Here is a 25,410-nt window from a genome sequence, read left to right as displayed (position 1 = left end):
CAAGCTTGGACCCCTAGAAATTTCAATCACAGAAGTTCCTTTTAGTTGTATCTTCCATTCTCTGACATGAAAATAAGTACAGAGAATCTGCTACTGTTTGCTCACCATAATGGCCTGTGTGAACCTTATAGAAGAAAAAGATGATTGAAATCCCTTTAAACTAAATTATGACAAAACTGAACAGCTGATGTATCAATGAGTGTAGACAGTAAAGTTAATTCAAGGCTTTGCCAACTAAAAGCAACCTACTTCTAGTTATCCATGCAGCTCCTCTAATCCTTTGCTCATTTTTACTGTACGGTTGTTGTTCTTTGACTGATAGAAATTCTTACAATATTATAAATATATATCCTTTGTCAAGTAGGTGTTTTGCAAGTTGTAATGTGTTAAATAAATTGCAATATAATGTGTTTCCAACAGGAAACCCCTGTAATAAAGGTCTTCCTTGTAGTGCATGATGGTACAAGGCCATAAATATGACTATGTAAACTGAAATTATAGAACTATATTAATAATCAATAGGAAAAATGATGGTTTACATGGCCTTTAAGTTTTTTGTCAAAGATTTAAAAACATTCTTGCTGATTATAAATATGTAGAAAAATCTAAAGATTCATATTTTGAACACTAATTTAAAACATTAAAGACACAGAACAAAAACATTTCATTTTTAGTTTGAAAAGGGTTTGCTCTTTCCTTTCATTGTATAACTTATTGTATCTTGATTGTCATATTCTCTTCTAGATTGGATTTGTTCCTATCATTTTACCCTCTATATTGCCATTGCTGTAAAACTGTCCTAAAGTTCCTGTAATGTAAAACTTCTAGCCAGCACTTTCCTCTTCTGCGGCCTTTATCTAATCACCCCAACTACTCAATGCTTTCGCTTTGGTAAGTCACTCTTAGCAAATCCTCTGGGTATAGCCATAAAGTCCTCTGTTTGGGTGCAATATCCCATGCTCCCAGCCAGCTATTTATTCTTATAGGGACATTTGTGTTCAATTCTAATTTTATCCCCAGAAGTATAACTTTTCTCTTTTTTATTTTGCTGTCAGTGACTGCTATCTTTGTCAATCATCTCTTTCTCGATTATCTTTCTTGAATGTCATGTGGGCTTCTCACTGGGAGATAAAGGGACAACAAAACTACGTGTTTTCCTGTTTGTTCACACAACACAAACCGACTTTGAAAGAAGTCAGTTAGTCCCTGGTGTGCTGTCCATCTTTTACTAACACAATAATTTGTATACTAAGGAGTTAACAGTCATATATCTATGTTTGGGACTATTCATGGTTAACAAAGTAAAACCTGATTTAAGTTACAATATTTTTAACAATATGCTGTATTAGTAACAATATGTGTCCATGTGAGGATTTGCAAAGTGAAGACTAACTGAACGGTGGTCAAATAAATGATTCTGGCTTTCTTGCTGTGTCATCAGAACTTCCTCTGCATGTGTGATAAAGAAACCAAAGATGCTTTCACGGTTCTCACCCACACAGGCTGATATTCAGATTGGATTAGGCTGTGTTATGAAGTAAGCAAATCTTAAAGTAGAATTTAGTTGAATTACAGTTTAAGCAAAGCAAGAGCTTTAGGATGATTTTCCTTATTTTTAATCATTTAAGTGAACTGGTTTGCATCTCTATACCTCTACTCCGTGCTCAGGATAGAATTCAAACAGAATCATACATATGTATATTTTACTTCTTCAAAACCACTTCTTATTTCTTATAATCCTGAAAGGATCATTTTTAGAACATTTTTACCTTCAGCCTCCTTGAAAAGTAATTGCACATGTAGTGATAAAAATCAACATATGAGACCTTTGACTTTCAGAGTAGCACCAAATTGTTTACACTGCTAAAATGTTGCATAGTGGCTCACCGACCAGATTTTCAGAAATACTCAACAGTGAACTTCATCTTGACTCACACAAGATGACAGAATACACTATTTTAAGCATCTTGAGAAGGCGCTCACTGTTTCATATAAAAGTTATTTAATAAGAATAAGCTGACAGAACATAAAGTATCTATTGTATCTTGGCAGATGCTGTCCCACTCTGATTTGTACTACCTCAGAACTATCTAGAGAAACAATGAAAATCTCTGAAGCAAATTTGGGTAAGTAGGAAGAGTATTCACCCACAAGATACTAGAACCCTTGAAAAATCACCAACTCTAGCTTTAAGGAAAAGATCAAAGTTTAGGCTGACAGGCTATGAAAGACAAGGATTACCGCAGCAGAGAAGGAAGGTAGTTATTGTGTGGATTAAAAGTTTAATCATATGGAGGAAAGAAAAGGAATGACTTCTAGAAACCCAAAAAAGAGACAAACAGACCAACACCTAGGAGAACTTCACTGTGACAGTAACAGAAGGTAATGGAAGAGGACAGCTGGATAGCCTGACTGTGTTGTAGGAAAATCACTTCAACAGCTGTTGTGAATGGGTAATAAAAGGACACAGTGAAGATACAGAAAACAGCTGAGAGGTGAAAGATACTCAGTCCAGGTTGGCAGCAATGCCAATAGAGAAGTGTGAGAAGAGTCTAGAGGTGTTAAAGAGGTGAAAGAAGAAGAATTTACAAGCACCTTTTGCAATATAACACGTGATTCAGCTTTCTGGCTTGAACAGTGGATGGTTATATCAAAACTGAAATAATGAAAGAGGGTCAAGCTAGTAGAAAAATGGTAAATTTGACTTAGAAAATTTTGACTTTAAAAGAGATAATCATAGAATAAAATTTCTGTTAAGGCTGCATTATCATATTTCTGTTTCTGTTCTTTGGGTGGTTGAGATTGACAATGCTGTGAGCAAATACACTGAGGAACAGGAAACAGTTCTACCTTCCATACAATGTAGGGAATCAATGGGTAGAGCCCTTTGGATATAATAAAAAAGCAGCTGCCTGTTGGGCAGTAGAATGATGAGTTAGTTTTAATGTCTAGGGCAGAGGATATTAAAAGCCCCATTGTGGAGGTCTCTCCTATCAGTAGACTTGGGAAGGGGCAGAGAGAAGGTGAGGGAGGGAGGGTGGGATTGGGAGGGAATGAGGGAGTGGGATACAGCTGGGATACAAAGTTAATAAACTGTAACCAGTATTTTGAAAAAGCACCATTGTATTTTAAACAAACTAGCAGTGAAGGCTAAGCCAGGCTTGGGTACCAGGTAATGGACTTCTCAGACTCAGTCTCGGATGGGCAATCAGAGCTAACGGGCTGGGTGAATAATGGCTGCAGGTGTCAGAAGAGGTCACCTAGAATATGCCCAGATAATCTAATGCTCACTCCTAGAGTTCTTCATGGTAAAGTTCAAAATGGGTCATACAGAAACTGAGTTTTTACCTTTCCCATCTGTTAACAAGAAAATAATTTAAAATGCTCTTAGCTTACACGGAAGAATATCTCGGTATCTGTTTTTTTCTCTGTTGCTTTCTGCGGTCCCATAGATGAAATCATCAGACAGAGTCATTTTTTCTAACGCCTTCAAAAAGTAAAAAAAGCTATGTATTTACTATTTTAAAGAAAGAAAATCTCCCTTTGTTTAGCATTTGTTATCCTTAGACTTCATATGATATAACTTGCTATTCAATGTTATATAATAAACCAGAGAAAGTAAGATCTCATCCAATAAGGACGGCATACAATATCGTGAGAGTCTAGGTTTACATTATTCTTTGCTAATTTTTGTATTCCAATACTTAATCCCCAGTGCTGAAATAAGTGCCAACAACTGCTGCCATTGAAAGAAAGTGCTTGCTTCGGTGTCAAGCAGCAGGGCACTACGGCCAGGCTGGCAATTCTTATTCCTTCTGAAAACCAATTCTAAAACTGACCCAGAAAGAAATCTTTAAGAACTAGAAAAAAAGTCATACAACAGTAAGTAAGACTAGTCTTAATATACAGTAAAAAGCTTAGATATCTGGAACCAGTGCATAAATAATAAAGTCAATATTTTGAAATTCTAAGATAAAATGCCATCATTCATTATAATTTTTTTTCAGTAGAGTCTTAAGATAAATGGACAGATACACAATAGTGGTTCCTTCCAAACACCTGAATTAAGTTACATGTTAATTGGACACTGGATGAAAAATTCAAATACTAAACAATATTTTAATAGTACCAGAAAAGTATAAAATAGTTATTACATTCTTAGACTGAAGTGGATATTAATAAAAAATGGATAGAATGTAAAAACCCAGAAGTCCTTTGATAACTGAATTTCACTACTAAAATTAGTCATTCCTTCATGGTAAACAGGTACATCTATGTGTAAACATATCACATACAAAACACACAAAAGTAATGAATTCTTATATGAAGAATAATCAATTTTAAAAACAATAAGCAAAAATTTGGATAAAGAACTGCATGGAAATATGCAATGCCTAAAAACATGGAAAGATAATTTTGTATCTTATAATAAAGAAATGACAGATCATTAAAAAAGTTATGATTAACAAACATGAAAATTTGACAGCCCAAATACTGTCTTTCTAGAAGTGTGTTCTTAAAAAGACACATGTACAATAAGAACACAAGGAAGGACTGTTATTCAAAAGCAGAAAGTAGAACAAGCTAAACGTCCTGGCACTACTTCAAGAAATGAAGATATCTGACACGCAATTAACTCAAAGAACAACTGTATATAGTGGTAGTAGTAATAAAAATTGTATGTTATAGAAAAGTGTCTTTAATGGAGCAGACTTGTGAATAAAGAACACACCAACACTTCTTTACATTTACAACAACAAGCTTAATAGTTAAAAAGGGCTCCAGAGAGGAATGAAAGGGAAAAAAAAGGACAGTATTTACATATTTTATACACTTTTATGCTACTTCATTATTTTTACCATGTCCATCTATTATTTTAAGATATGATATTTATATAACTACAAGCAGTATATTCATTAAAAAATGAAAAAAAAGAAGACTTCTGCTTGTGGTATAGAAAAGGAAATTATTAACTTTTCTGTAGACCAATGTACTTACCAAAAACTCATTGATGATATATTCGTCTTTTTTATGCAGCATTTCCAAAGAATCCCTTATGACAGACACTGAAGAATTATTGAATATTAATGGTTGAATCCGAGACAACTGAGCTAGCTCCTTTTCAGTTGCTTCAATGTCTGAGAAACAGAAAAGTCCACATTAGGAGGTTCCATGTAGACAGGAGACACTTGAGGGATATTTTGTGTTTCTTAAATTTTTTTCCTATTTAAATATAAAGCTTTAAACTTCAGCAGAAATTTACTTTTTCAAAAGAGTTTGTTACATTTAGATAGATTATTGTTGTTTTAGGAAAAAATATGCTATGTACCCTGAAGCTATAAAAAGCAATCATTTATAGACAAGATCCATTCAGAGTCATGACACACAAAAGAGACTGAAGCATATTCTGTCTTGTAATATGAACATGCAGTGTGGATTAACTACCAAGGGAAGAATGTGTAATACTGCAGATTAAGAAAAAGACAAAGCTTTTTGTCTTCTATGGAGTCAAGTATTTAGAAGTCCTTGGAGTCTAAATGAGAGCACATGGAGAGTCCAACACGTCTTACTCTACAGAAATACACCAAACAACACAAAACACATCAAAAGACAAAGAGGTCCTAAGAATTATAACTAACGAGACAGAATAACATATATATATATACATATATATATATATGTCCCAACATGTAACAATAATAGACGAGTGTGTTCTTTTTCAAATTTTTATTTTTTAATATTAGCTACAGTTTATTAACTTTGTATCCCAGCTGTAGCCCGCTCCCTCATTCCCTCCCAAGACGAGTGTGTTCTTTATCAAATAGCACATATGGAATTCATCATTTTATAATGACCTTTAGGTCACACTGTCAGTATAAGTTCCAAGTATCTTAAATAACTGTGGATCAAAACACAATAAGTCTAGAAATTTATAGTAAAATATACTTTAAAATTTTAAAGTAAAATATTAAAGTTCTCAAAATCCTTTGCCAAAGAAAACAGAAATTAAGTTACTAAAATTAAGTAACTAGTAATAAAAAGATACAAATGCAATTAAACAAAAGAAGATGACCATTCCTAAGAACCTGAACAGCTGTGGACAGGCCATCTCATACTGGAACATCTTGGAATATCTTTAAGCCCTTTATATGGGCAGGAGGAAGAGGCTGTTGGGTGGATGAAGACAGCCAAAGAAATCCTACAATCTTTATAATTTTTTTTAAGAACAGCATGAGAGGAAACATAAGCAGTCCATAAGAGGAGCTACAATTCTCACAACAGAGGGGGCTATTTTGATCCTCTTTCAACCACAACAAACAAACAAACAAAATATTAAAGCCTTAGATATTCCAATCATTTAATTACCATATCAAAGCCAAAACTCATTTGATCATCCTGATAAATGCAGAAAAAGCATTTAGCAAAATTCAACATCCTTTCATGATTAAAAAAAAGCATTTAAATTCTAATAAATTAAAATTTTAAGCATGTACCTTAATATAATAACAGTTATACATTATAAATCATAGCAAATATACTGACTAAAGAAAAGCTAAATGTTTAAACTCAGAGAGCATGAATGAAATAATGTTCATTTTCATACAATTATTCAATAGAGGATTGAAAATATTATCCAGTGAAAAAAGTAAAAAAGGCTTTGTAAAACAAGTAAGGAAGTGAGATTACTCATTAGTGGATGGCATGTTATTATATGCTTATTAGTTAATCAATCTTGAATAAAACAAAGCAGAAAATTTTAATACTTGATCATAAGATATTCTTAGGCTATAGTAACAAAAAAATGTTACTACTACGAAATAAGTACATGCTAATGAAACAGATCATAGAAATAAATCCATAACATCTAAAGACAAAAAGTTATTCTCAACAAAAGTGCCAAAATACACAATAGAAAATAATAGTTTCTCTAATGTATGGTGCTGGGAAAACTAATTATTCATATACAGAAAAAAAAGCTGGACTCCATCTTCCACTGTCTGCAAAAATCCAAATGGATCAAATGCTTGAATGTATGACCTTAAATTACAAAACTACTTATTTTGATAAAACATAGAAGGGTTTTAAGAAATTCACATAGACACAACTTTCTGAATAAGACCCCAAAAGAATGCTGTATAATTACCTGCAATGAATGAAATTAGGTCTGTTATCTATTGTCCTGCACAGAAGAAAGATAAAACTGTAATAATGATCTCAATTTAAAATCTGAAAATCTGAAGCTAGTAGAGGAAAACCCAGGGGATAGGAATAGATAGGAACTTTGAAAACAGAACCCCAACAGCACAGAATAGACTCAAGAATTCACAAATGTTCATATAAAAGGATGCAGAGTGAAAAGATGACCTACACAATGCGAGAAAAATCTTTGCCAGCTGCACTTCAGACAATGTGTTAGTATCTTGAATATGCTTTCAAAAACTGCGAAAATAAATAAATAAATAAAATGCTAAAACAAAATTTCCAGGTCAGTAACCTTACCAGATACTTCTCAAAAGAAAAAATTAAAATGCCAATAGGTGGCCCAGGAGACAGCTTCCTGAACAGAACCCCAACAGCACAGGCTCTAAAATCGATAATCAATAAATGGGACCTCATGAAACTGAAAAGCTTCTGTAAAGCAAAGGACACTGTCATCAAAACAAAACGACAGCCTACAGACTGGAAAAGGATCTTCACCAACCCTACATCTGACAGAGGGCTAATATCCAGAATATTTAAAGAACTTAAGAAATTAAACACGAGACGGGGCAAGATGGCGGCGCCGGGAGGACTCTCATTCTGAGCAGCAGCACAGCAGGATCAGCACAGTGAACAGCAATCAGAACTCTCGGCCATAAAACACAGTCATTGTGTTTCCCAGGTGAGAGGATACCCCACGGTGGGGGATTCAATCAGCTTTTAACTTACCCGGCTAAACCGCGGAAGAGATCCCGGTTCCGCCAGACGCTTGGCTGCCGGCCGCCAGCCCTAGCCCCAGCCCCAGCCCAGAGCCACAAGCCAGTGTCTCTGGTCATGGTCCCAGACTGAACCTTGGGCACCACACTATCAGAGACTGGAATTTTCAGTCGAGAGATAACCCCAGGGTACAGGAAGCGATTGGGACCGGCCTTAGGTCACCCAGACATCCCCTGGAAAAGACTCCGGGCGTGTTCCACGGGCACCCCAGGAGCCAGCCCGGAGCCAGAGCCGGGGACCCAGGTTCAGGCACAGAGCCCTGCCTGCCTGCGCGCCTGATTCGCTGCCAGAGATAGAAACGGCGGGTCTGATCTCAGAGCACTCAGCTCACCCCCAACCTGAAAAGGTCCCCGGAAAATTACCCAGCTTAGGGAGCCACTCGGACTCCCAAAAGCCGCAAAGGCAGACACAGGCAGTTTCTGCGCACCAGACAGCTGGCAGAGACTGAGCCGCCATCACACAGCTGTGCTCCAGGCACAGGCAAATTTCTGTGGCCAGCCAGCTGGCGGACACTGAACAGTGTGCACCAGGGCAAAAAAAGACACTGGGAGTCCTTGTCTCCAGAGAATCCACGGGGAAGGAAGGAAACTGTACTGATCTAAATCACCCAATCCTTCCCTAGAAAAAGTCTAGCAGTCTAGTGGGGCCAAGGCGCCAGCACTCAGCTGTGCTCCAGACACAAGCACAAACAGTTGAGGCGCGCCTGATGTCCAACTGGGTCACAGCAGCTGATCATTAAATTTGCAACAAGAAACCCAGAAACAGGGCAGCTGCCCTCAGGACTTCCCTGAGTGAGAGGAGAACCCTCTCGACTAACAAAGACCACAGTTACCACTCAGGTCTATATCCCTGAGGTGAGCAACTCCTGAAAAAACACCAGCCATCCAGGGACTATACCCAAAAAGCTGAGAAGACATCCTTCAGGAAAAACCAGCTTTCTGCAAAGGGGATTCTCTCCACCACAGGATCCCCAGGAACCACCAGAAAATAACCCCAAACTCCTAAGATAACACAATGGGTAGAGGCCAGCGTAAAAGCTCAAGCAACAAAAGACAGAGCAATATGGCATCTCCAGAACCCAGTTACCCAGGGGCAAGTAGCCCTGGACACCCCACCATAACTGAAATCCAAGAAGATGACCTAACAAGAATGCTCATGAAGATGATAACAGAGGAAACAAATAAGATTCATAAAGAAATTAAACACCATCAAACCAAGTAATCCAGTTTAAAATACGGGGTACAGAGCTAAACAGAGAATTCTCAATAGAAGAATATTGAATGGCAGAGAAACACTTAAGGAAATGCTCAATATCCTTAGTCATCTGGGAAATGCAAATCAAAATGATCCTAAGATTCTACCTTACACCCATCAGAATGGCTAAGATCAAAAACTCAAGTGACAGCACATGCTAGAGAGAATGTGAAGAAAGGGGAACCCTCCTCCACTCCTGGTAGGAATGTAAACTTGTACAACCATTGTGGAAATCAATCTATCACTTTCTCAGAAAATTAGGAATAGTGCTACCTCAAGATATAGCAATACCACTCCTGGGCATATATTCTCTGCCTCCCAAGTACTGGGATTAAAGGCATGTACCACAACATCCAGCTTTAACTTCATGTATGTGTGTGTGTGTGTATATATTAATTATATGTTATATATTATAGATTATGTTATCTATAATAACATATTATATATATATGTATACATATACATACATAATTTATCTTATGTATATATATTATGTATACATATGTAATGTTATTATATTGTGTGTGTATATATATATATATATATATATATATATATATATGTCCCACACACAATGCATGGGAATGAAGAATCACTGATGCCAACAAACAGAAAAGGGACTATGACAGGGAAGAAGAAGCTTTATGGGAGAGCAATAGGGAAAATAACAGAACACAGGTGATATGATAATAAAGAATGGACCACTTAGGGTGAAAGGATTTGTTAGATATAGAGTGGGGTAAGGCAATGCTAAAGAGGGTAGGAGGGTTATCAAAACCTAGTATATATAAAAATGCCATAATGAAGCCTGCTAATTTATATGTAATAATAGATGATAGATAGATAGATAGATAGATAGATAGATAGATAGATAGATAGATAGATAGATAGACAGAGAGATATAGACAGACACAGTGAGTAGTGAGTGAGCAATTTAAGAAACAGAGGGTGGGATGGGTGAGGAAAACAAATAAAAGTCTACTGCCAGGAAAGAGTTACCTCTTTTGGACTTGTTGGCCAGTGAGACTACACAGGTCCTCAAACATTAATTAAAGTATATTGCCAATGTTCTTGGATATCCATCAGAACTTGACAGTAAGACCCTATTGCTGAAGGTACCACATATCCAGGGCATAGAGCATGGAGAAATCAACCTGGTCCTTACCTGGACACTTCTTTCCTACTGGATAGCATTTGATGTTGAAAGGTGTTACGTGAGCTGCCAGAGGAAGAAAGACACTGTGGAAACTTAGCCCCAAATATCACAAATATGTCACATTCCCTCTTCCCAAGGCTCATGGTAGAGAGGATGGAAAGATCCTAAGAGCAAGAAGTAGTAGACAACTACAAAACAAACTGCTTCCTGGGGGGGAATCCAAGATGGCAGTGACCAGGGCGCACCATATCTGAGGGGCAGAGGATCTGAAACTCTGAAATTGGTGCGTGAAGGGGCAGCTAAACCCAGAACATCGACACTGAGGCTTCCTGGGAGGAAGGGGACAAACCTGAGCTGAGGCCATTTGGATCCAGGCCAAGAGCAGGCTTCTCCGTGGACTTCTGGGGACTCGATCCTCAGGCAATTCCCCTTTTCGGGCCTCCCTACTCTTTCCATGGCGGAGGCAGGGGAGGTGCCCACAGTGCCCATGGCTCCTACAGAGCACAGTGCTGGCTGCTCCTAGCAGAGAACTCCCTGCTCCAGATTTGAGACAGACAACACTCAATCCCTAGGCACTTCCCCTTGATGGGCCTCCCTACTTCTTCCTTGGCAGAGGCGGAGTCTGCAGAGGCAGCCCACAGCTTCTGCCACAGACTATAGCACCCAGGTCACAGTGCCAGTGGCTCCTAGCACAGAGCACAGTGCCTGAGGGTCCACCAGGCCAACCAGGTCCGAGGCTTCCTAGGGCCTTCCAGAAGGTATCTGTTCCAGTGGCCTCCTAGTTCTGGAGAGGTGCCTGAACTCCCCGTGGACCAAAACACCATCCACCATGTTCTGCAGCTGCAACACCACTGAGCTGACAGATCGCTCACACTCACATTCACCCCGGCATGATCAAATCTGAGAGTAGAGAACAGGGGGAACGGTGCTTTCCAAATGGTCCTGCTAGAGAGTGAGTGCATCTTCAAGTGAGTGCTTGCTGAGCCCCAGATCCAGGGTCCTCTACGTTAGCAGCCAGACATCAGATCCCTACAACCCACAGCCCCATGGTGGGCAACATAGGGAATCTTGGGACAGCATTCTCACACTGAAGCCCCCGCTCTAAGGGTCTACCAGTGAAGTCCAGGCAAACAACTCCAGACAGATCTGAATACCAGAAGGACAGTATGACAGGCCTGTGGACCACTGGGGTATTCAAGAAATCTGAGCATGCACACCCACAATCAGCTCCAGCCTCCACACTTCCTCCCATGCCTGCAACCCCCCCCATTCCAAGCCTCTACGCCCTCTAGCACCCTGTCTTTCAAGACACACTTCCATGCATACGTGCATGCTTGCTCACCCACAATTGTGCATCTACAGCAGCAGATCTTCCTCCTCTGGGTATGGCTGAAACATCAACGAACACTCCCAAACCAGGGGACCTCTCTCATCTTCCTGAATAATACTCCAGACACCAGAGAAAGATGGACCCAGTCTGAGGTACAGACTCCAGGAACAAACAGTGAAGGTTATGGATAAGCAGATAGCCAGACATCAGTGTAAGAACACACCCAAAAAAATCAGGACATCATGGCTTCACCAGCAACCCCCAAAATCAATGGATATTTCAATTCATCAGAAACACAGGAAAATGACTTTAAAGCTATGCTTATCCAGTTATTAGAGGCACATAAAAAGGAAAGGAACAAATCTCTCAGAGAAATAACCACACAAATGGAGGCACATAAAGAGGAAACGAACAAAGCTCTCAAAGAAATAAAGGCAAATACAGCCAAACAAATAGAGGCACAAGTAGAGGCACAATTAGTGGCATATAAACAGGAAACAAACAACAACAACAAAAAATAGAAGCCATCATAGAAAGACAGGAATCAATATTCAAACAGATGAAGGAAAAGATTCAAAGCATGAAAACAGAATTAGAATCAATATAGAAAACACAAACAGAGAAAAGCCTGGAGCTGGAGAACTTAGAGAAAAGATCAGGAACCACAAAAGTAAGCATCACCAATAGAATACAAGAAATGGAAGACAGAATCTCAGGTGCTGAAGATACACTTTCAGAAATTGATACTTCTCTCAAAGAAAAAGTAAAATCAGAAAACTCCCAAACACAAAACATCCAAGAAATCAAGGAGGCCATGAAGAGATGAAATCTAAGTATAACAGGAATAGAGGAAAAAGAAGATTCCAGACTCCAAGGTCTGGAAAATATTTTCAAGAAAATCATAGAAGAAAATTTTCCCAACTTAAAGAAAGAGATGTCCATAAACATATAAGAGGCCTACAGAATACCAAATAGACTAGACCAGAAAAGAAACTGGACTGGAATCAGTAAATTAGAATCAAATAAAACAATTCAAAGAATCGATGAAACCAAGGCCTGGTTCTTTGAGAAAATCAACAAGATAGACAAACCCCTAACCAAACTAACTAAAAAGCAGAGAAAAACTATCCAAATCAGCAAAATCAGAAGAGAAAAGGGGGACAGAACAATAGACATTGAAGAAATCCAAAAAATCATTAGGCCTTACTACAAAAGACTATATGCCAAAAAATTTGAAAAGCTAAAGAAAATGGACAATTTTCTTGATAGATTCCACTTACCAAAATTAAATCAAGGTCAGATTGAATAGTCCTATATCCCCCAAGGAAATAGAAGCAGTCATCAAAAGTTTCCCTTCCAAAAAAAGCCCAGGGCAAGATGGTTTCAGCACAGAATTCTACCAGACCTTCAAAGAAGTGCTAACGTCAATTCTCTTCAAACTATCCCATAAAATAGAAACAGAAGGAACATTACCAAACTCATTCTATAAAGCCACAGTCACCTTGATACCTAAACTACACAAAGACAAAAAAAAAAAAGAGAGAACATCGAACTATCTCTCTTATGAACGTTGATGCAAAAATACTCAATTAAAATATTGGCAAACCAAATCCAAGAATATATAAAAGATATCATCCACCATGAACAAGTAGGTTTCATCCCAGGCATGAAAGGGTGGTTCAATATACGGAAATACATCATTGTAATCCACCATATAAACAAAATAAAGGAGAAAAACCTCATGATCATCTTCTTAGATCCCGAAAAAGCATTTGAAAAAATCCAACACCCATTCATGTTTAAAGTCTTGGAGAGATCAGGGATACAAGACACAATTCTAAACATAGTAAAGATAATATACAGCAAGCCTATAGCCAACATCAAGAAACTTAAATCAATCCCACTGAAATCAGGGACAAAGCAAGGCTGCCCACTCTCTCCATATCTCTTCAACATAGTGCTGGAAGTCCTTGCTAGAGCAATAAGACAGTTGAAGGAGATCAAGAGGATACAAATCAGAAAAGAAGAAGTAAAAGTATCACTATTTGCAGATGATATGATAGCATACGTTAGTGACCACAAAAACTCTACCAGGGAACTCCTACAGCTGATAAACACCTTCAGCAAAGTGGCCAGATACAAAATTAACTCAAAAAAATCAGTAGCCCTCCTGTATACAACAGACAAAAGGGCTGAGAAAGAAATTAGGGAAACAACACCCTTCACAGTAGCCACAAATGACATACAGTACCTTGGAGTAACCCTAAGCAAGCAAGTCAAAGACTTGTATGAAAAAAATTTTAAGTCTCTGAAGAAAGAATTAGAAGAAGATATCAGAAGATGGAAAGATCTCCCATGCTCATGGCTTGGCAGGATTAACATAGTGAAAATGGCCATTTTACCAAAAGCAATCTACAGATTCAGTGCAATTCCCATAAAAATACACACACACACACCACACACACACACACACACACATATCAACACGATTCTTTAAAGAACTTGAAAGAAAGATTCTCAACTTCTTATGGAGAAACAAACAAATAAACAAACAAAAAACAGAATTTCCAAAAAGGTCATCTGGAGGTATTGCCATCCCTGATCTCAAACTGTACTACAGAGCAATAGTAATAAAAACTGGCATAGAAACAGAATGATAGATCAATGGAATTGAATAGAAGACCCAGAAATAAACCCACACACCTATGGATATTTGGTTTTTGACAAAAAAGCCAAAACTATTCAATGGAAAAAGACAGCATCTTCAAAAAATGGTGCTGGTCTAACTGAATGACTACATGTAGAAATATGCAAATAGATTTATATTTATCACCCTGCACAAAACTAAAGTCCAAGTGGATCAAAGACCTTAACATAAAACTAAACACACTAAATCGGTTAGACAAAAAAGTAGAGAGGAGCCTAGAATTCATTGGCATAGCAGACAACTTCCTGAACAGAAAACCAACAGCACAGGCTCTAAGATCAACAATCAACAAATGGGACATCATGAAACTGAAAAGGTTCTGTAAAGCAAAGGATAGTGTCGTCAGAACAAAACGACAGCCTACAGACTGGGAAAGGATCTTCACCAACCCTATATCTGACAGAGGGCTAATATCCAAAATATATAATGAACTAAAGAAGTTAAACAGCAACAAATCAAGTAATCCAATTTAAAAAAATGTAGTACAGAGCTAAACAGAGAATTCTCTGTAGAGGAAAATAGAATGGCAGAGAAACACTTAAAGAAATGTTCAACGTCCTTAGTCATCAGGGAAATACAAATCAAAACAACCCTGAGATTTCATCTTACACCCATAAGAATGGCTAAGATGAATAATTCAAGTGACCACACATGGATGTGGAGAAAGGGGAACCCTCCTCCATTGCTGGTGGGAATATAAATTTATACAACCACTTTGGAAATCAATCTGGCGCTTTCTCAAACAATTAGGAATAGAGCTTCCTCAAGATCTAGCTATACCACTCTTAGGCATACATTCAAAAGACGCCCAAAAGTATACAACAAGCACATGTGCTCAACCATGTTTGTAGCAGCTTTATTTGTAAGAGCCAGAAGCTTTCAGAAACAGCCCAGATGCCCCTCAATTGAGGAATGGATACAGAAATTGTGGTACATTTACACAATAGAATACTACTCAGCAGTTAAAAACAAGGAAATCATGAAAATTTCAGGCAAATGTTAGGAACTAGAAAAGATCATCCTGAGTGAGGTATCCGAGAAGCAGAAAGACATACATGGTATATACTCACTTATAAATGGATACTAGACCTATAATATAGGATAAAACTAGAAAAATCTGTACATGTAAAGAAGCTAAGCAAAAAGGAGGACCCTGTGTAAGATGGTCAACCTTCACTTAGAAAGACAAATGTAATGGACATTGGAAGAAGGAGAAAACAGGGAACAGGACAGGAGCCTACCACTGAGGGCCTCTGAAAGACTCTACCTTGCAGTATATCAAAGCAGTTGCTGAGACTCATAACCAAACTTTGGGCAGAGTGCAGGAAATGTTATGAAAAAAAGGGGGAGATAATAAGACCTGGAGAGAACAGGAGCTCCACAAGGAGAGCACCAAACCAAAATATCTGGGCACAGGTGTCTTTTCTGATACTGATACTCCAACCAAGGACCATTCATGGATATAACCTAGAACCCTTGCTCAGATGTAGCCCATGGCAGCTCAGTATCCAAGTGGGTTCCCTAGTAAGGGGCACAGGGACTGTCTCTGATATGAACTCAGTGGCTATTCTCAGGGGGAACAGCCTTTCCAGGCCACAGAGGAGGACAATGCAGCCAATCCTGATGAGACTTGATAAGCTACAGTCAGATGGAAGGGGAGGAGGCCCAACCCTACCAGTGGACTTGGAGAGGGGCATGGGAAGGAATGAAGGAGGCAGGGCGGGATTGGGAGGAAATAAGGGAGGGGGCTACAGCTGGGATACAAAGTGAATAAACTGTAATTAATACAAAAATTAAGAAAAAAGAAAAAAACTGTTTAGATACATCAGGACATCTGCACATGAGCTTCTACTTGTTGTGACAGTATGCACAATATGTGTGCAAGCTCAAGCCAGATAAAAATCCCAGCATGGTGCAGGGGAGTTGGGTATGAACACCCATCCCTTGCTTATTATCTATTCACAACTAGTAGCTTCTGGCAGTAAGTTTTCTTTAATAGTGTGGTCCCTAGCAGATTGAAAACCGCATATCCAAGAGGATATGGACAGCAGAATTTGGACTTAGTTTTTAAAAGAAAACAAAGAGGACACAAAATTAAGTGTGCAAGGAAGAAAGGCAGATCTGAGAGGATCTGGCAGAGGGAACTGAAGATTATTAGAACAGGTTGTATAAAATTCTCAAAGAAAATTTACAAAAACATTACAAAACATGTCTCATTTCAAAATGGAAGAATAGGAGTATATCAAGGAAAAATTAGGCCAAAGCAAAACTCAAGTCTAGCAGGAAAACATCAAATCCAAAAATGGGCCTCTGTTCGTCTCCATCATCCATCTCTTTGCTTTATGTGGATGTCCTGACATCTTCAACCACTGAGGTTTCCAGGACAACTTGGGCTTCACCTCATAGCTTCCTCAGGCAATGACTTGTCAGAGCCTTCTTGTTGGGAACTCAACTCTTAAATACATTGCTTGGCCTGGGCAACTTTATGGTCTATTGATTCAAGCATCCTTAACTTCACAAATCTTGCATTTTGCATTCTTGCAAAACCAGCACCATGTGATGACACCACCAACTTCTGCTACAAATTCAAGAGGTAGTCTGTTCCCTTCCTACCACAGGTGTATGGCTTCTGTTCACCTTGCTAGTTGAACCTGGGAAAATACTTTCCAAGGCAGTTGTTTTTTTTTAAATAAAGACCCTTTCAGCTATATTTTCAATTAGGCTTATTTCTCTCCAATTAATTTTCATGATAATTAATAATAAAGCATGAAAATTAATTAATAAAGCATGAGCCTTGAGTGAGTGGGGTCTTAGCCTCAGGGCATGCATCTTCCCATTTTTCTATGGACATTTGTTTTTTTAAACGACAATAATCTCTTTAAAAGATAATAGCTGCTCTCTCTATACCCCTTATCTGAAACTTTAAACTCACTCATAATCCTTTTCCTTTCCAAACTGCACATTGTTCATCTTTCTTCCCACTCTCACTGGAGAACTGCCTAAGCTCACTGAGTAGTAACTACACCATAGCCTGTGTGCAATGCTGACTTAGAATGTCCTCAGACAAATGACCATTACTTTTGAATTTATTCCCACTCAAATATTTAGGACATAGGCACAATGCAGATAAATTCTTTGTTTGAAATAGTATGAACAGCTTCTAGGTGAGCTCCCCATACAGCCCGCATTCCCTTCCAAAGCCTCATTTACCAGACCTCCGCTATGTACATATGCCTCCACATTCTGGTTTTCTAAACTCCCATCTGAATGGCCTGTTAAACGCCACTTACAGTGTTGTAGTTTCTCTAAGTCTATAGCTCTATAGCTTCAGACTTCCAAATTCTTCCTCCACAACAGTTCAATAATCAATAAACAGAACAACCACACAAATGAAAAAGGGGGAAAAGGGGGCTTTATCAAATTAAAATAACTATAACATATACAGAACACTTGATATAAGAAGAGAATACATAATCTTCAAAAAACATGGGATGTATTCCAGAAAAGATCATAAGCTAGGCCACAGATTAAATATGTATGAATATATCTTAAAAGATTTAGATAGTAAAGACTATTTTCTTTAAGCGAAAGAAAGTTATATTAAAATCAATAACATGGAAAACTAGAAAACTAAAAACAGAAAAAAAAATCATAGAAATTGACCACTCTTCCCCTGAATGGGGAGCAACCTTGCCAGGCCACAGAGGAGGACAATACAGTCAGTCCTGATGAGACCTGATAGGCTAGGGTCCAATGGAAGGGGAGGAGGATCTCCACTATCAGTGGACTTGGAGAGGGGCATGGGAGAAGATGAGGGAGGAAGAGTGGGATTGGGAGGGAATCAGGGAGGGGGCTATAGCAGGGATACAAAGTGAATAAACTGTAATTAATATAAAAAAATTTAATTAAAAAGAAGAAAACACACTCAAACATCAGTGGTTTAAAGATCAAACTGGTTGGTAAATTACAGACACAGAAATGAAATTAAATAACATAAAACAACCTACTAAACTGTAAAATAACTTCTGAGGAAATTTATAATAAGAAATATTTCAGAAAAACCACCTAGCTTTACAACTGAAGGAATTCCTTAAAAAGAGAAAACTAAATAAAGTAAGAAATTACAATGATTTAAGCAGAGATAACTGAAATACAAAAGTGTCAGGAATGAAACCAAAATATGCTTGTTAACATACATCAACAAGATTCGGCATCTTTTGGTTAAACGGTGTCTTAAGTGCAGCCAGAGAGCAATGCAGGAAAAGGTCTGGTCTCTCCAGCACAGCTCTACTGCGAAGTGGTGAAAGCTTCCAGAAGTACAGTCTAATTGATATCTTCAAATCAGTGGGGGAATACGCTCTTTCCTGCCTCTCACATCCACTGGGTAACAATTTTGCTCTTCTCTCCCCTCCACTCTACACTATGCTGCCTTACCATAGCCCTAAACCAACAGACAACAAGTCATGGACAAGAACCTAAAAGCTGTGAGTTGATATAAACCTTTACTTTTTGATGAGCAAATTACCTTTTTGTTAAAGTAATGAAAATCTAACTAACACAGATGAACACAGAAAAAATATTCAAGTGACTAAAATCAAGAGTAATAAATACTGGATTAGTATTTATATTTTTCCAAGTAAAGCGCTAGACATGGTGACTTCACAAATATATGTTAATATATTAAAAGAAATAAATTTTTATATGTGAATATTTATATTAACATATTAAAAGAAGAAATAGCAATAAGTTTTCTGAAAATATTCCAAAACCTGAAGTAGAGTAAAATACTCAACAACAAATTTTGTAAAGTTAGAATTATCCCAATAATCCAAAGCCAGATAAAGACACCATAAGAAAAACACTGACAAATACCACTTATTAGCATTTGTGTGAAAATGCGCAACAAAATGTAGCAAATTAAACACTCAGAAGTCCATTAAAAAGGTCATAATTAATTGGATTTTACTGGAATGTAAGCATGGTTTGCCATTAGAAATACTTCAAAGTAATAGAACACAGTAACAGAATGAAGGGAGAAAATGTCTGATCACTGCAAGTTATATAGAACAAGCATTTAACAAAAGTAAACATCTGTCATCATTAAAGAATTAAATAATCTAGAAAAGCTTGAAAATACAATTTTATTAAAGCCATATATGAAATAACCACAGCAAAGCCACAAGCAACAGTGAAAAACTGTAAGATTTTCCTCTAAAATTATAAATATGGCAAGGGTGACATATTTTGCCACTTCTGTTCACCATGATACTGGATGTCCTGGCAATGATAAGGGAAATTTGAAGTAGAAAATAGAAATAACTAAACTGGAAAACAAAAAGCAAAATTATCACTGTTAATGCACAATATAACTATATACGAAAAATTTCAAAGACTACACAAACACACTTTGAACCCACAGTAAAACCTGTTAGAACTAATAAATCCAGTGAAGTAGCAACACAGAAATTAGACATACAAAATCAGTTGTAGTTCTATATACTAACAACAATCCAAACAAAAAATTTTATTAAAATATGACATATGATGGAAAACTTAACACTGTAAGGACATTGAGTGGTTACAGACTTGATGTAATTCTGTACTTGCTTATTTGTCAATATATAGCTGAGGATGACCTTGAACTCCTGACCCTCCTGCCTCTACCTTCTCAGGGCTGGGAATACAGATGTATACCACCTTGGTTTGATGGAACTTTAGGAAACAAATTCTCATCCTATACTTCTTTTGCATAAATAGAAAAACTTACCCTAAAAATTACACCTTAATTTTCACAACTTCAGAATGCTGCTATATTTGTAGACAAGGTCTCTAAATAGACAAATAAATTAAAATAAGGGCATTAGGGTGCTCCATAATCATCTACAAGCAACAGGTAAAGCCTCATCATAAATCAATGTGCTGACACCTTGACTGTGAGCCTTTAGTTCCCTGAGCTGTGAAAACCAGCTATTATAGGATACTTTGTCGTCAAAACCATAGACATACATATGTATTTAGAACCTCACATGCAAACAACTCGAGGCTAGAATTACATCGCTGACAAATCCCAAGAACATTTAAGGTAGCAATTGATGCCATTTATGTGTAGACTCTTCAAGAAAGCAGAAGTGAAGAGAATGCTTCCCATCTAATCTTGTGAGGACAACAGTACCCTAATACTAAATCAAACACTAAGAGATAAATATTTGTTCTGTAAAGCTCCAAGGATGACCAAAAACAGCCACAGCTTTGGTTTGGAATGATTTAAATCAGGCTATGGCTAGTTAAAATAAAAGCGTAAATAGTGCACATGTATGTGCATGATAGAGACAGAGACAAACAATCAAATCAGACACAGCCAGCAGAAACTGACTAGGAAACCGCGTGTGCAGACAGTTTCCCATGGCTGAGCTTCCCACAGCCTAATTTCTCACGGCTCAGCCCCCAGTTTCTCTTTCCCACTGCAGGCACTTTTATATCATGGGATTAAACTTCTACTGGAAATGACTGACCTTCTAGCTGTTCTCAAGGTCACAGTGTTTTTGCTTGGGCTGCTTTGCTGTTCTCTTCCCCACTGTCATGGGGAGGGAGGAGTGCAGGTCATCCTCAGACAAGAGTTCTGGGAGGAATCCTTAAGACAAACATGCTTGAGTGCAAAATGTAGTTTGGGGGTGCCCTCTCATCTAGAGCCAGCATCAGTGAGCTCAACCAGCACCCGACAACTCATCAGTATACTGTCCATTACACTACTATCAGGAAAGCAAATGCCAAATTCTCACACGTGATGTCAAATAAGTAATAATAGTAATATAATATGACCATGTTGGTCTCATCTTAGGAATGCAATCAACTTCAACATTTTAAAAAAATCACCCTAAGTGCCCAACTTTGCTAACAGACCAAAGAAAAATATTAGAGAAAGTATATTAAAAATTTAAAAGACATCCACAATAGTGTGATTTTTTTTACATTAACTTACAAATAAGTTTCCTTTTGGGGTTTTCATAATATTTAGTTTATCCTCCCAATTCTCCCTTCATCTCCCTACTGTCCCTTCTATGCTTTACTCTTTCCCTTCCTTCCCCTTTAGAGCCTCATGCCTCCCCACCCCCCCAGACACACAGGTCTCTTTCTGTTTCCTGGCCTTTACCCATATTTATGCCCACCTGAATATGTGTTATTTTATAGTTTGAGGTTACAAATAAGAGAACAGATGGTGTTTGTCTTTCTGAGCCTGGACTCCCTCACCTAAAATGTTTTCAAATTCCACCCATTTTACTGCAAACTTCATAATTTTATCTATCTTTCCACTGTACATATGTGCTAAGTTCCATTATCCATCTGTTGATGAGCATCTGAGCACCCAGGCAGATTCCTCTTCCTTACTATTGTGAAAAGAGAAGAATGCACAGGATATAAAGGCATCTTTATAGCAGAATGGAAAGTCTTTTGGGTACATGCACCAGACCCATATAACTGGATCATATGATGGTTATATTTTTTTTTAGAAACCTCCACACTAATTTCTATAATGGCTGCCCTGTAAGCGTTCTTTCTCTAGCCTTACTTCACTAGTATTTGCTAACATTTATTTACTTAATGGTGCCCACTCTCTCTGGGATGAGATAGAAAAAGGTTTTTGCTTTGCATTTCTGATTGCTACCGATGTTGAATGGTTTTAAGAGGTTTTGTGAGAACTTCATACATGAATTCTGGATCTGTATCACTTCTATAACTCCCTCCCCCTCCAACTTGCATGTCTCTCTCCTCCCAAATTCATGACTGTGTATGTACAATTACTACACATGCATACATGCCCACAAGCTCATGTATGTGCATGCACACACACACGCACATGCACACACACACACACCCTGTGGAGTTCACTCAATTTTTCTCTGATGTACATGTATCCAAGACTGACCACTTAGGGTTGGGCAACCTGCATGTAAGCGTGTCTCTAAAAGAAACTGAAGTCTGTCTTTGAGAATCCACTGACTACCAACTAGAAATGGGACCTTGCAGAATGTCCATCATCTATGTTGACCTATCAACTCATGTTGTCAGTATCTTGTTTAGACAACCACTCTGCTGAGAGTTCATGGGTTCATTTTCCCTGTTATGTCTAAGGGGAGTATCTATCAGCAGACATCCTGTTCCTCCGGCTTTCAACACACTTTCTGCTTCCTTTTCCCCAATGTTCCCTGAGTCTTCAGTGCAGGCACTGCATTATCTATCAGCTGGGGCTGGGCACCCTTTAAACAGTTTCTAAAATATTTACTGGCCGTCTGTATTTCTTCTTTTGAAAACTGTTAAGAATTGGAGCCTTGCTTCTCTAGTGCTTAACTTTTGCAGTTCTTTGTATACTCCAGGTGTTAACACCTTGTCTGAAGTCCAGCTGGCAAAGCATCTCTCCCATTCTTCAGGTTCCTATTTATTCTGTTATCAGAAGATTTGCTTTTATCATCATGCAATCTCAATTGTCAACTTTTGGGGCTGCTTCTTGTGATGTTAGGATTCTATTCAGAAATATGTTGCACATACCTGAAGTAGTTCTCCCCTTGTTTTATTTGAGCGGTTACAGTGTTTTTGGTTTTCAACTAAGATTTCTAATCTAGTCTGAACTGATTTTATAGGGTGATAGTTGCAGTTTTAATTTCATTCATCTGCAGATGGGTATCCAATACTGACAGCATCATTTATTAAATACACTGTCTTTTCTCAATGTACATTTGAGATGCTTTTGTCAAAATTGGGTGGCCATAACCATACTGGTTTATCTCTGGGCATCTAATATGTTCCATTAATCTACATGGGGCCAGTACCATGCTGTATTTATCATGATGACTCTGTAGCATAGTTTGAGGTCAGGTAATGTGATGTCTTTGGCTGTGTTCTTTCTGCTTAGGATTACTTGTTTGTGATTTTCTGTTTCTATATGATTCTGCCAACCCAGGAACACAGACATGTCTTTCCATTGTCTTGAATTTTCTTCAATTACTTTCTTCAGTGTTTTAAATTTTCATTGTAAATATCCTTCATCTCCTTGGTTAGGTTTATTCCTCCTTTTGTTAGTTTGTTTTTGTCTTGTTGTTGTTGTTGAGGCTACTGTGAATGAAATATTTTTCCTGATTTCTTTCTGAGCAAATTCTTTGCTAGTGTATGTAAAAGCTACTAATTTTTTGATTTATTACTTTTAATTATGTGTGTATGTATGTGCTTCTATGTAAGTCTGTGCCTATGTAGGCAGAAGCCCCAGGGTTCCAGAAGTGTCAGATCCCACTAGAGATGAAGTTATAGAAGAAGGTTGTGAGTGAGCTGATAAACTTTGGAACATCTGGGGAAAATAACCCTCACTTGAGGAACTGTTTCAATCACATTGGGTTATGGCATGTCTGTGGGGCATTTTATTGATTGCTAATTGATGGGAAAGGGCCAAGGCCACTATAAGCAGTATTACCCCTGGGAAATGGCCCTGGGTTATATAAGGAAGATAGCTGAGAAAGCCAGTAGAAGCAGCATTCTTCCATGGTTGCTGCTTCAGTTCTTGCCTCAGAGTTCCTGCCTTGAGTTTCTTCCCAGCTTCTCTCAACCATGAACTACAACATAAATCCTTTCCTCCTATATAAACTTTAGTCATGAAGCTTATCACAATAATAAAAAAGCAAATTAGGATACTCACTGAACCATATCATGAACTCTAATTTGTCTGTCTGTCTGTCTGTCTGTCTCTCTCTCTCTCTCTTTCCTCCCCTCTGTGTATGTCTCCCTCTCTCTTAGTGTGTGTGTGTGTGTGTGCACGTGTGTGTGTGTGTGCATGCGTGTGTGTACCTACAGCTATAAACTTTCCTCTTAAGATGCTTTAGCTATATTCCAGAGATTCTTATAGGTGTGTTCTCATTTTCATTTAACTCTAAGTATTTTTAAATTTTCTTTAGTTATTTCTTTGATGACTCACTATTCATTCAATGGTGTATTGTTTAGTCTCCAAACATTTGAGTATTTCTTATATTAGTCTTACTGTTGGTTCTAGTTTTACCCCATTGTGCTCTCGTAGGAGGCAAAGAATTATATCTAGTTTGTTTTGTATTGATTAAGGCTTGCTCTGTGTCCTATGATGCGGTAAGTTTTAGAGAAAGCTCCATATGCCAAGAAGAATGTGTATTCCCTATCTGTTGGGTGAAATGTTCTATAGATGGATGTTAGTCCAACTGACCTGTGGCTTAATTTAGTTCTAAGCATTATTGCTGGTTTTCTTTTCAGAGATCTATCAGAATGTGTGTGAGAATAGGGTCTCCCATTATTATTTTGTCCATACCTATGTGGTCTTTTATGTCCTTTATTATTTGTTTTATGAAATTGGGGACCCCATGATTTGGTGCATAAATATTTACCCTAGACATGTCTTCATATGATAATTCTTCAAACTGAATAATAACAAAGCAGTATTAAGCATTATCGTCAAATTATTCCTTGCCCAAAGCAGAGACCGTTTGCAAAGGCAGCCACTCCTTTCCTTCTCATTCAGTATTATTCACTATTCAGTGAATCACATGAAAGGCAAATAAAGATCAAGGCTAGAAAAGGAAAACTGAGTTCCCACTGACACGAGCATTTACATTAGAAAATTTATGAATATATACAAGGCAGAACCAGAGAGATGTCCCGGCTAATGAGTACGCTTACTACTCTTGCAGAGGACGTGAGTTCTGTTCTCAACACCCACATCAGTACCCACTCATAACTGCTGTAACTCCAGTTCTAGGGGATCTGATATCCTCTTCTGAACGCTGCAGAAACAGTTCACCGTTAATCTCAGCACTCAGGAGGCAGAGTCAGACAGATCTCTGAGTTCAAGACAGCTAGTACTACATAATGAGAGCCTGTCTCAAAAAGGCCTCAAAGCATATATGTGTGTGCACATATGTATACATGTATGTATATAATTATACACACATGCATATTCTGGAATTAATGAGTTCAATA

The 25,410-nt window shown here is 37.9% G+C and overlaps 1 protein-coding gene across 5 annotated transcripts in view; it reads right to left on the bottom strand.

Moving 5' to 3' along the window:
- The window catches only part of Ptpn20 (protein tyrosine phosphatase non-receptor type 20), a 123,135-nt gene that overhangs the window by 56,161 nt on the left and 41,564 nt on the right, over window positions 1-25,410 (bottom strand). For 3 of the 5 annotated variants that reach the window (XM_060390886.1, XM_060390888.1, XM_060390887.1), the window contains exons 6-7: window positions 4,999-5,138; window positions 3,397-3,487 (exon numbers count right to left, since the gene is read on the bottom strand). In XM_060390886.1, coding sequence (XP_060246869.1) covers window positions 3,397-3,487; window positions 4,999-5,138 — 231 coding nt within the window. Of the gene's footprint in view, window positions 1-3,396; window positions 3,488-4,998; window positions 5,139-8,339; window positions 8,543-25,410 lie in introns of those variants that run through there. The other 2 variants (XM_060390889.1, XM_060390890.1) reach the window with 2 other exon arrangements.

Source organism: Meriones unguiculatus, chromosome 9 (genome assembly GCF_030254825.1).
Source record: "Meriones unguiculatus strain TT.TT164.6M chromosome 9, Bangor_MerUng_6.1, whole genome shotgun sequence".
Classification (NCBI taxonomy): Eukaryota; Metazoa; Chordata; class Mammalia; order Rodentia; family Muridae; genus Meriones; species Meriones unguiculatus.
Note: the sequence above shows the minus strand (reverse complement) of the source record. Positions and strands in the feature narration are given on the sequence as shown.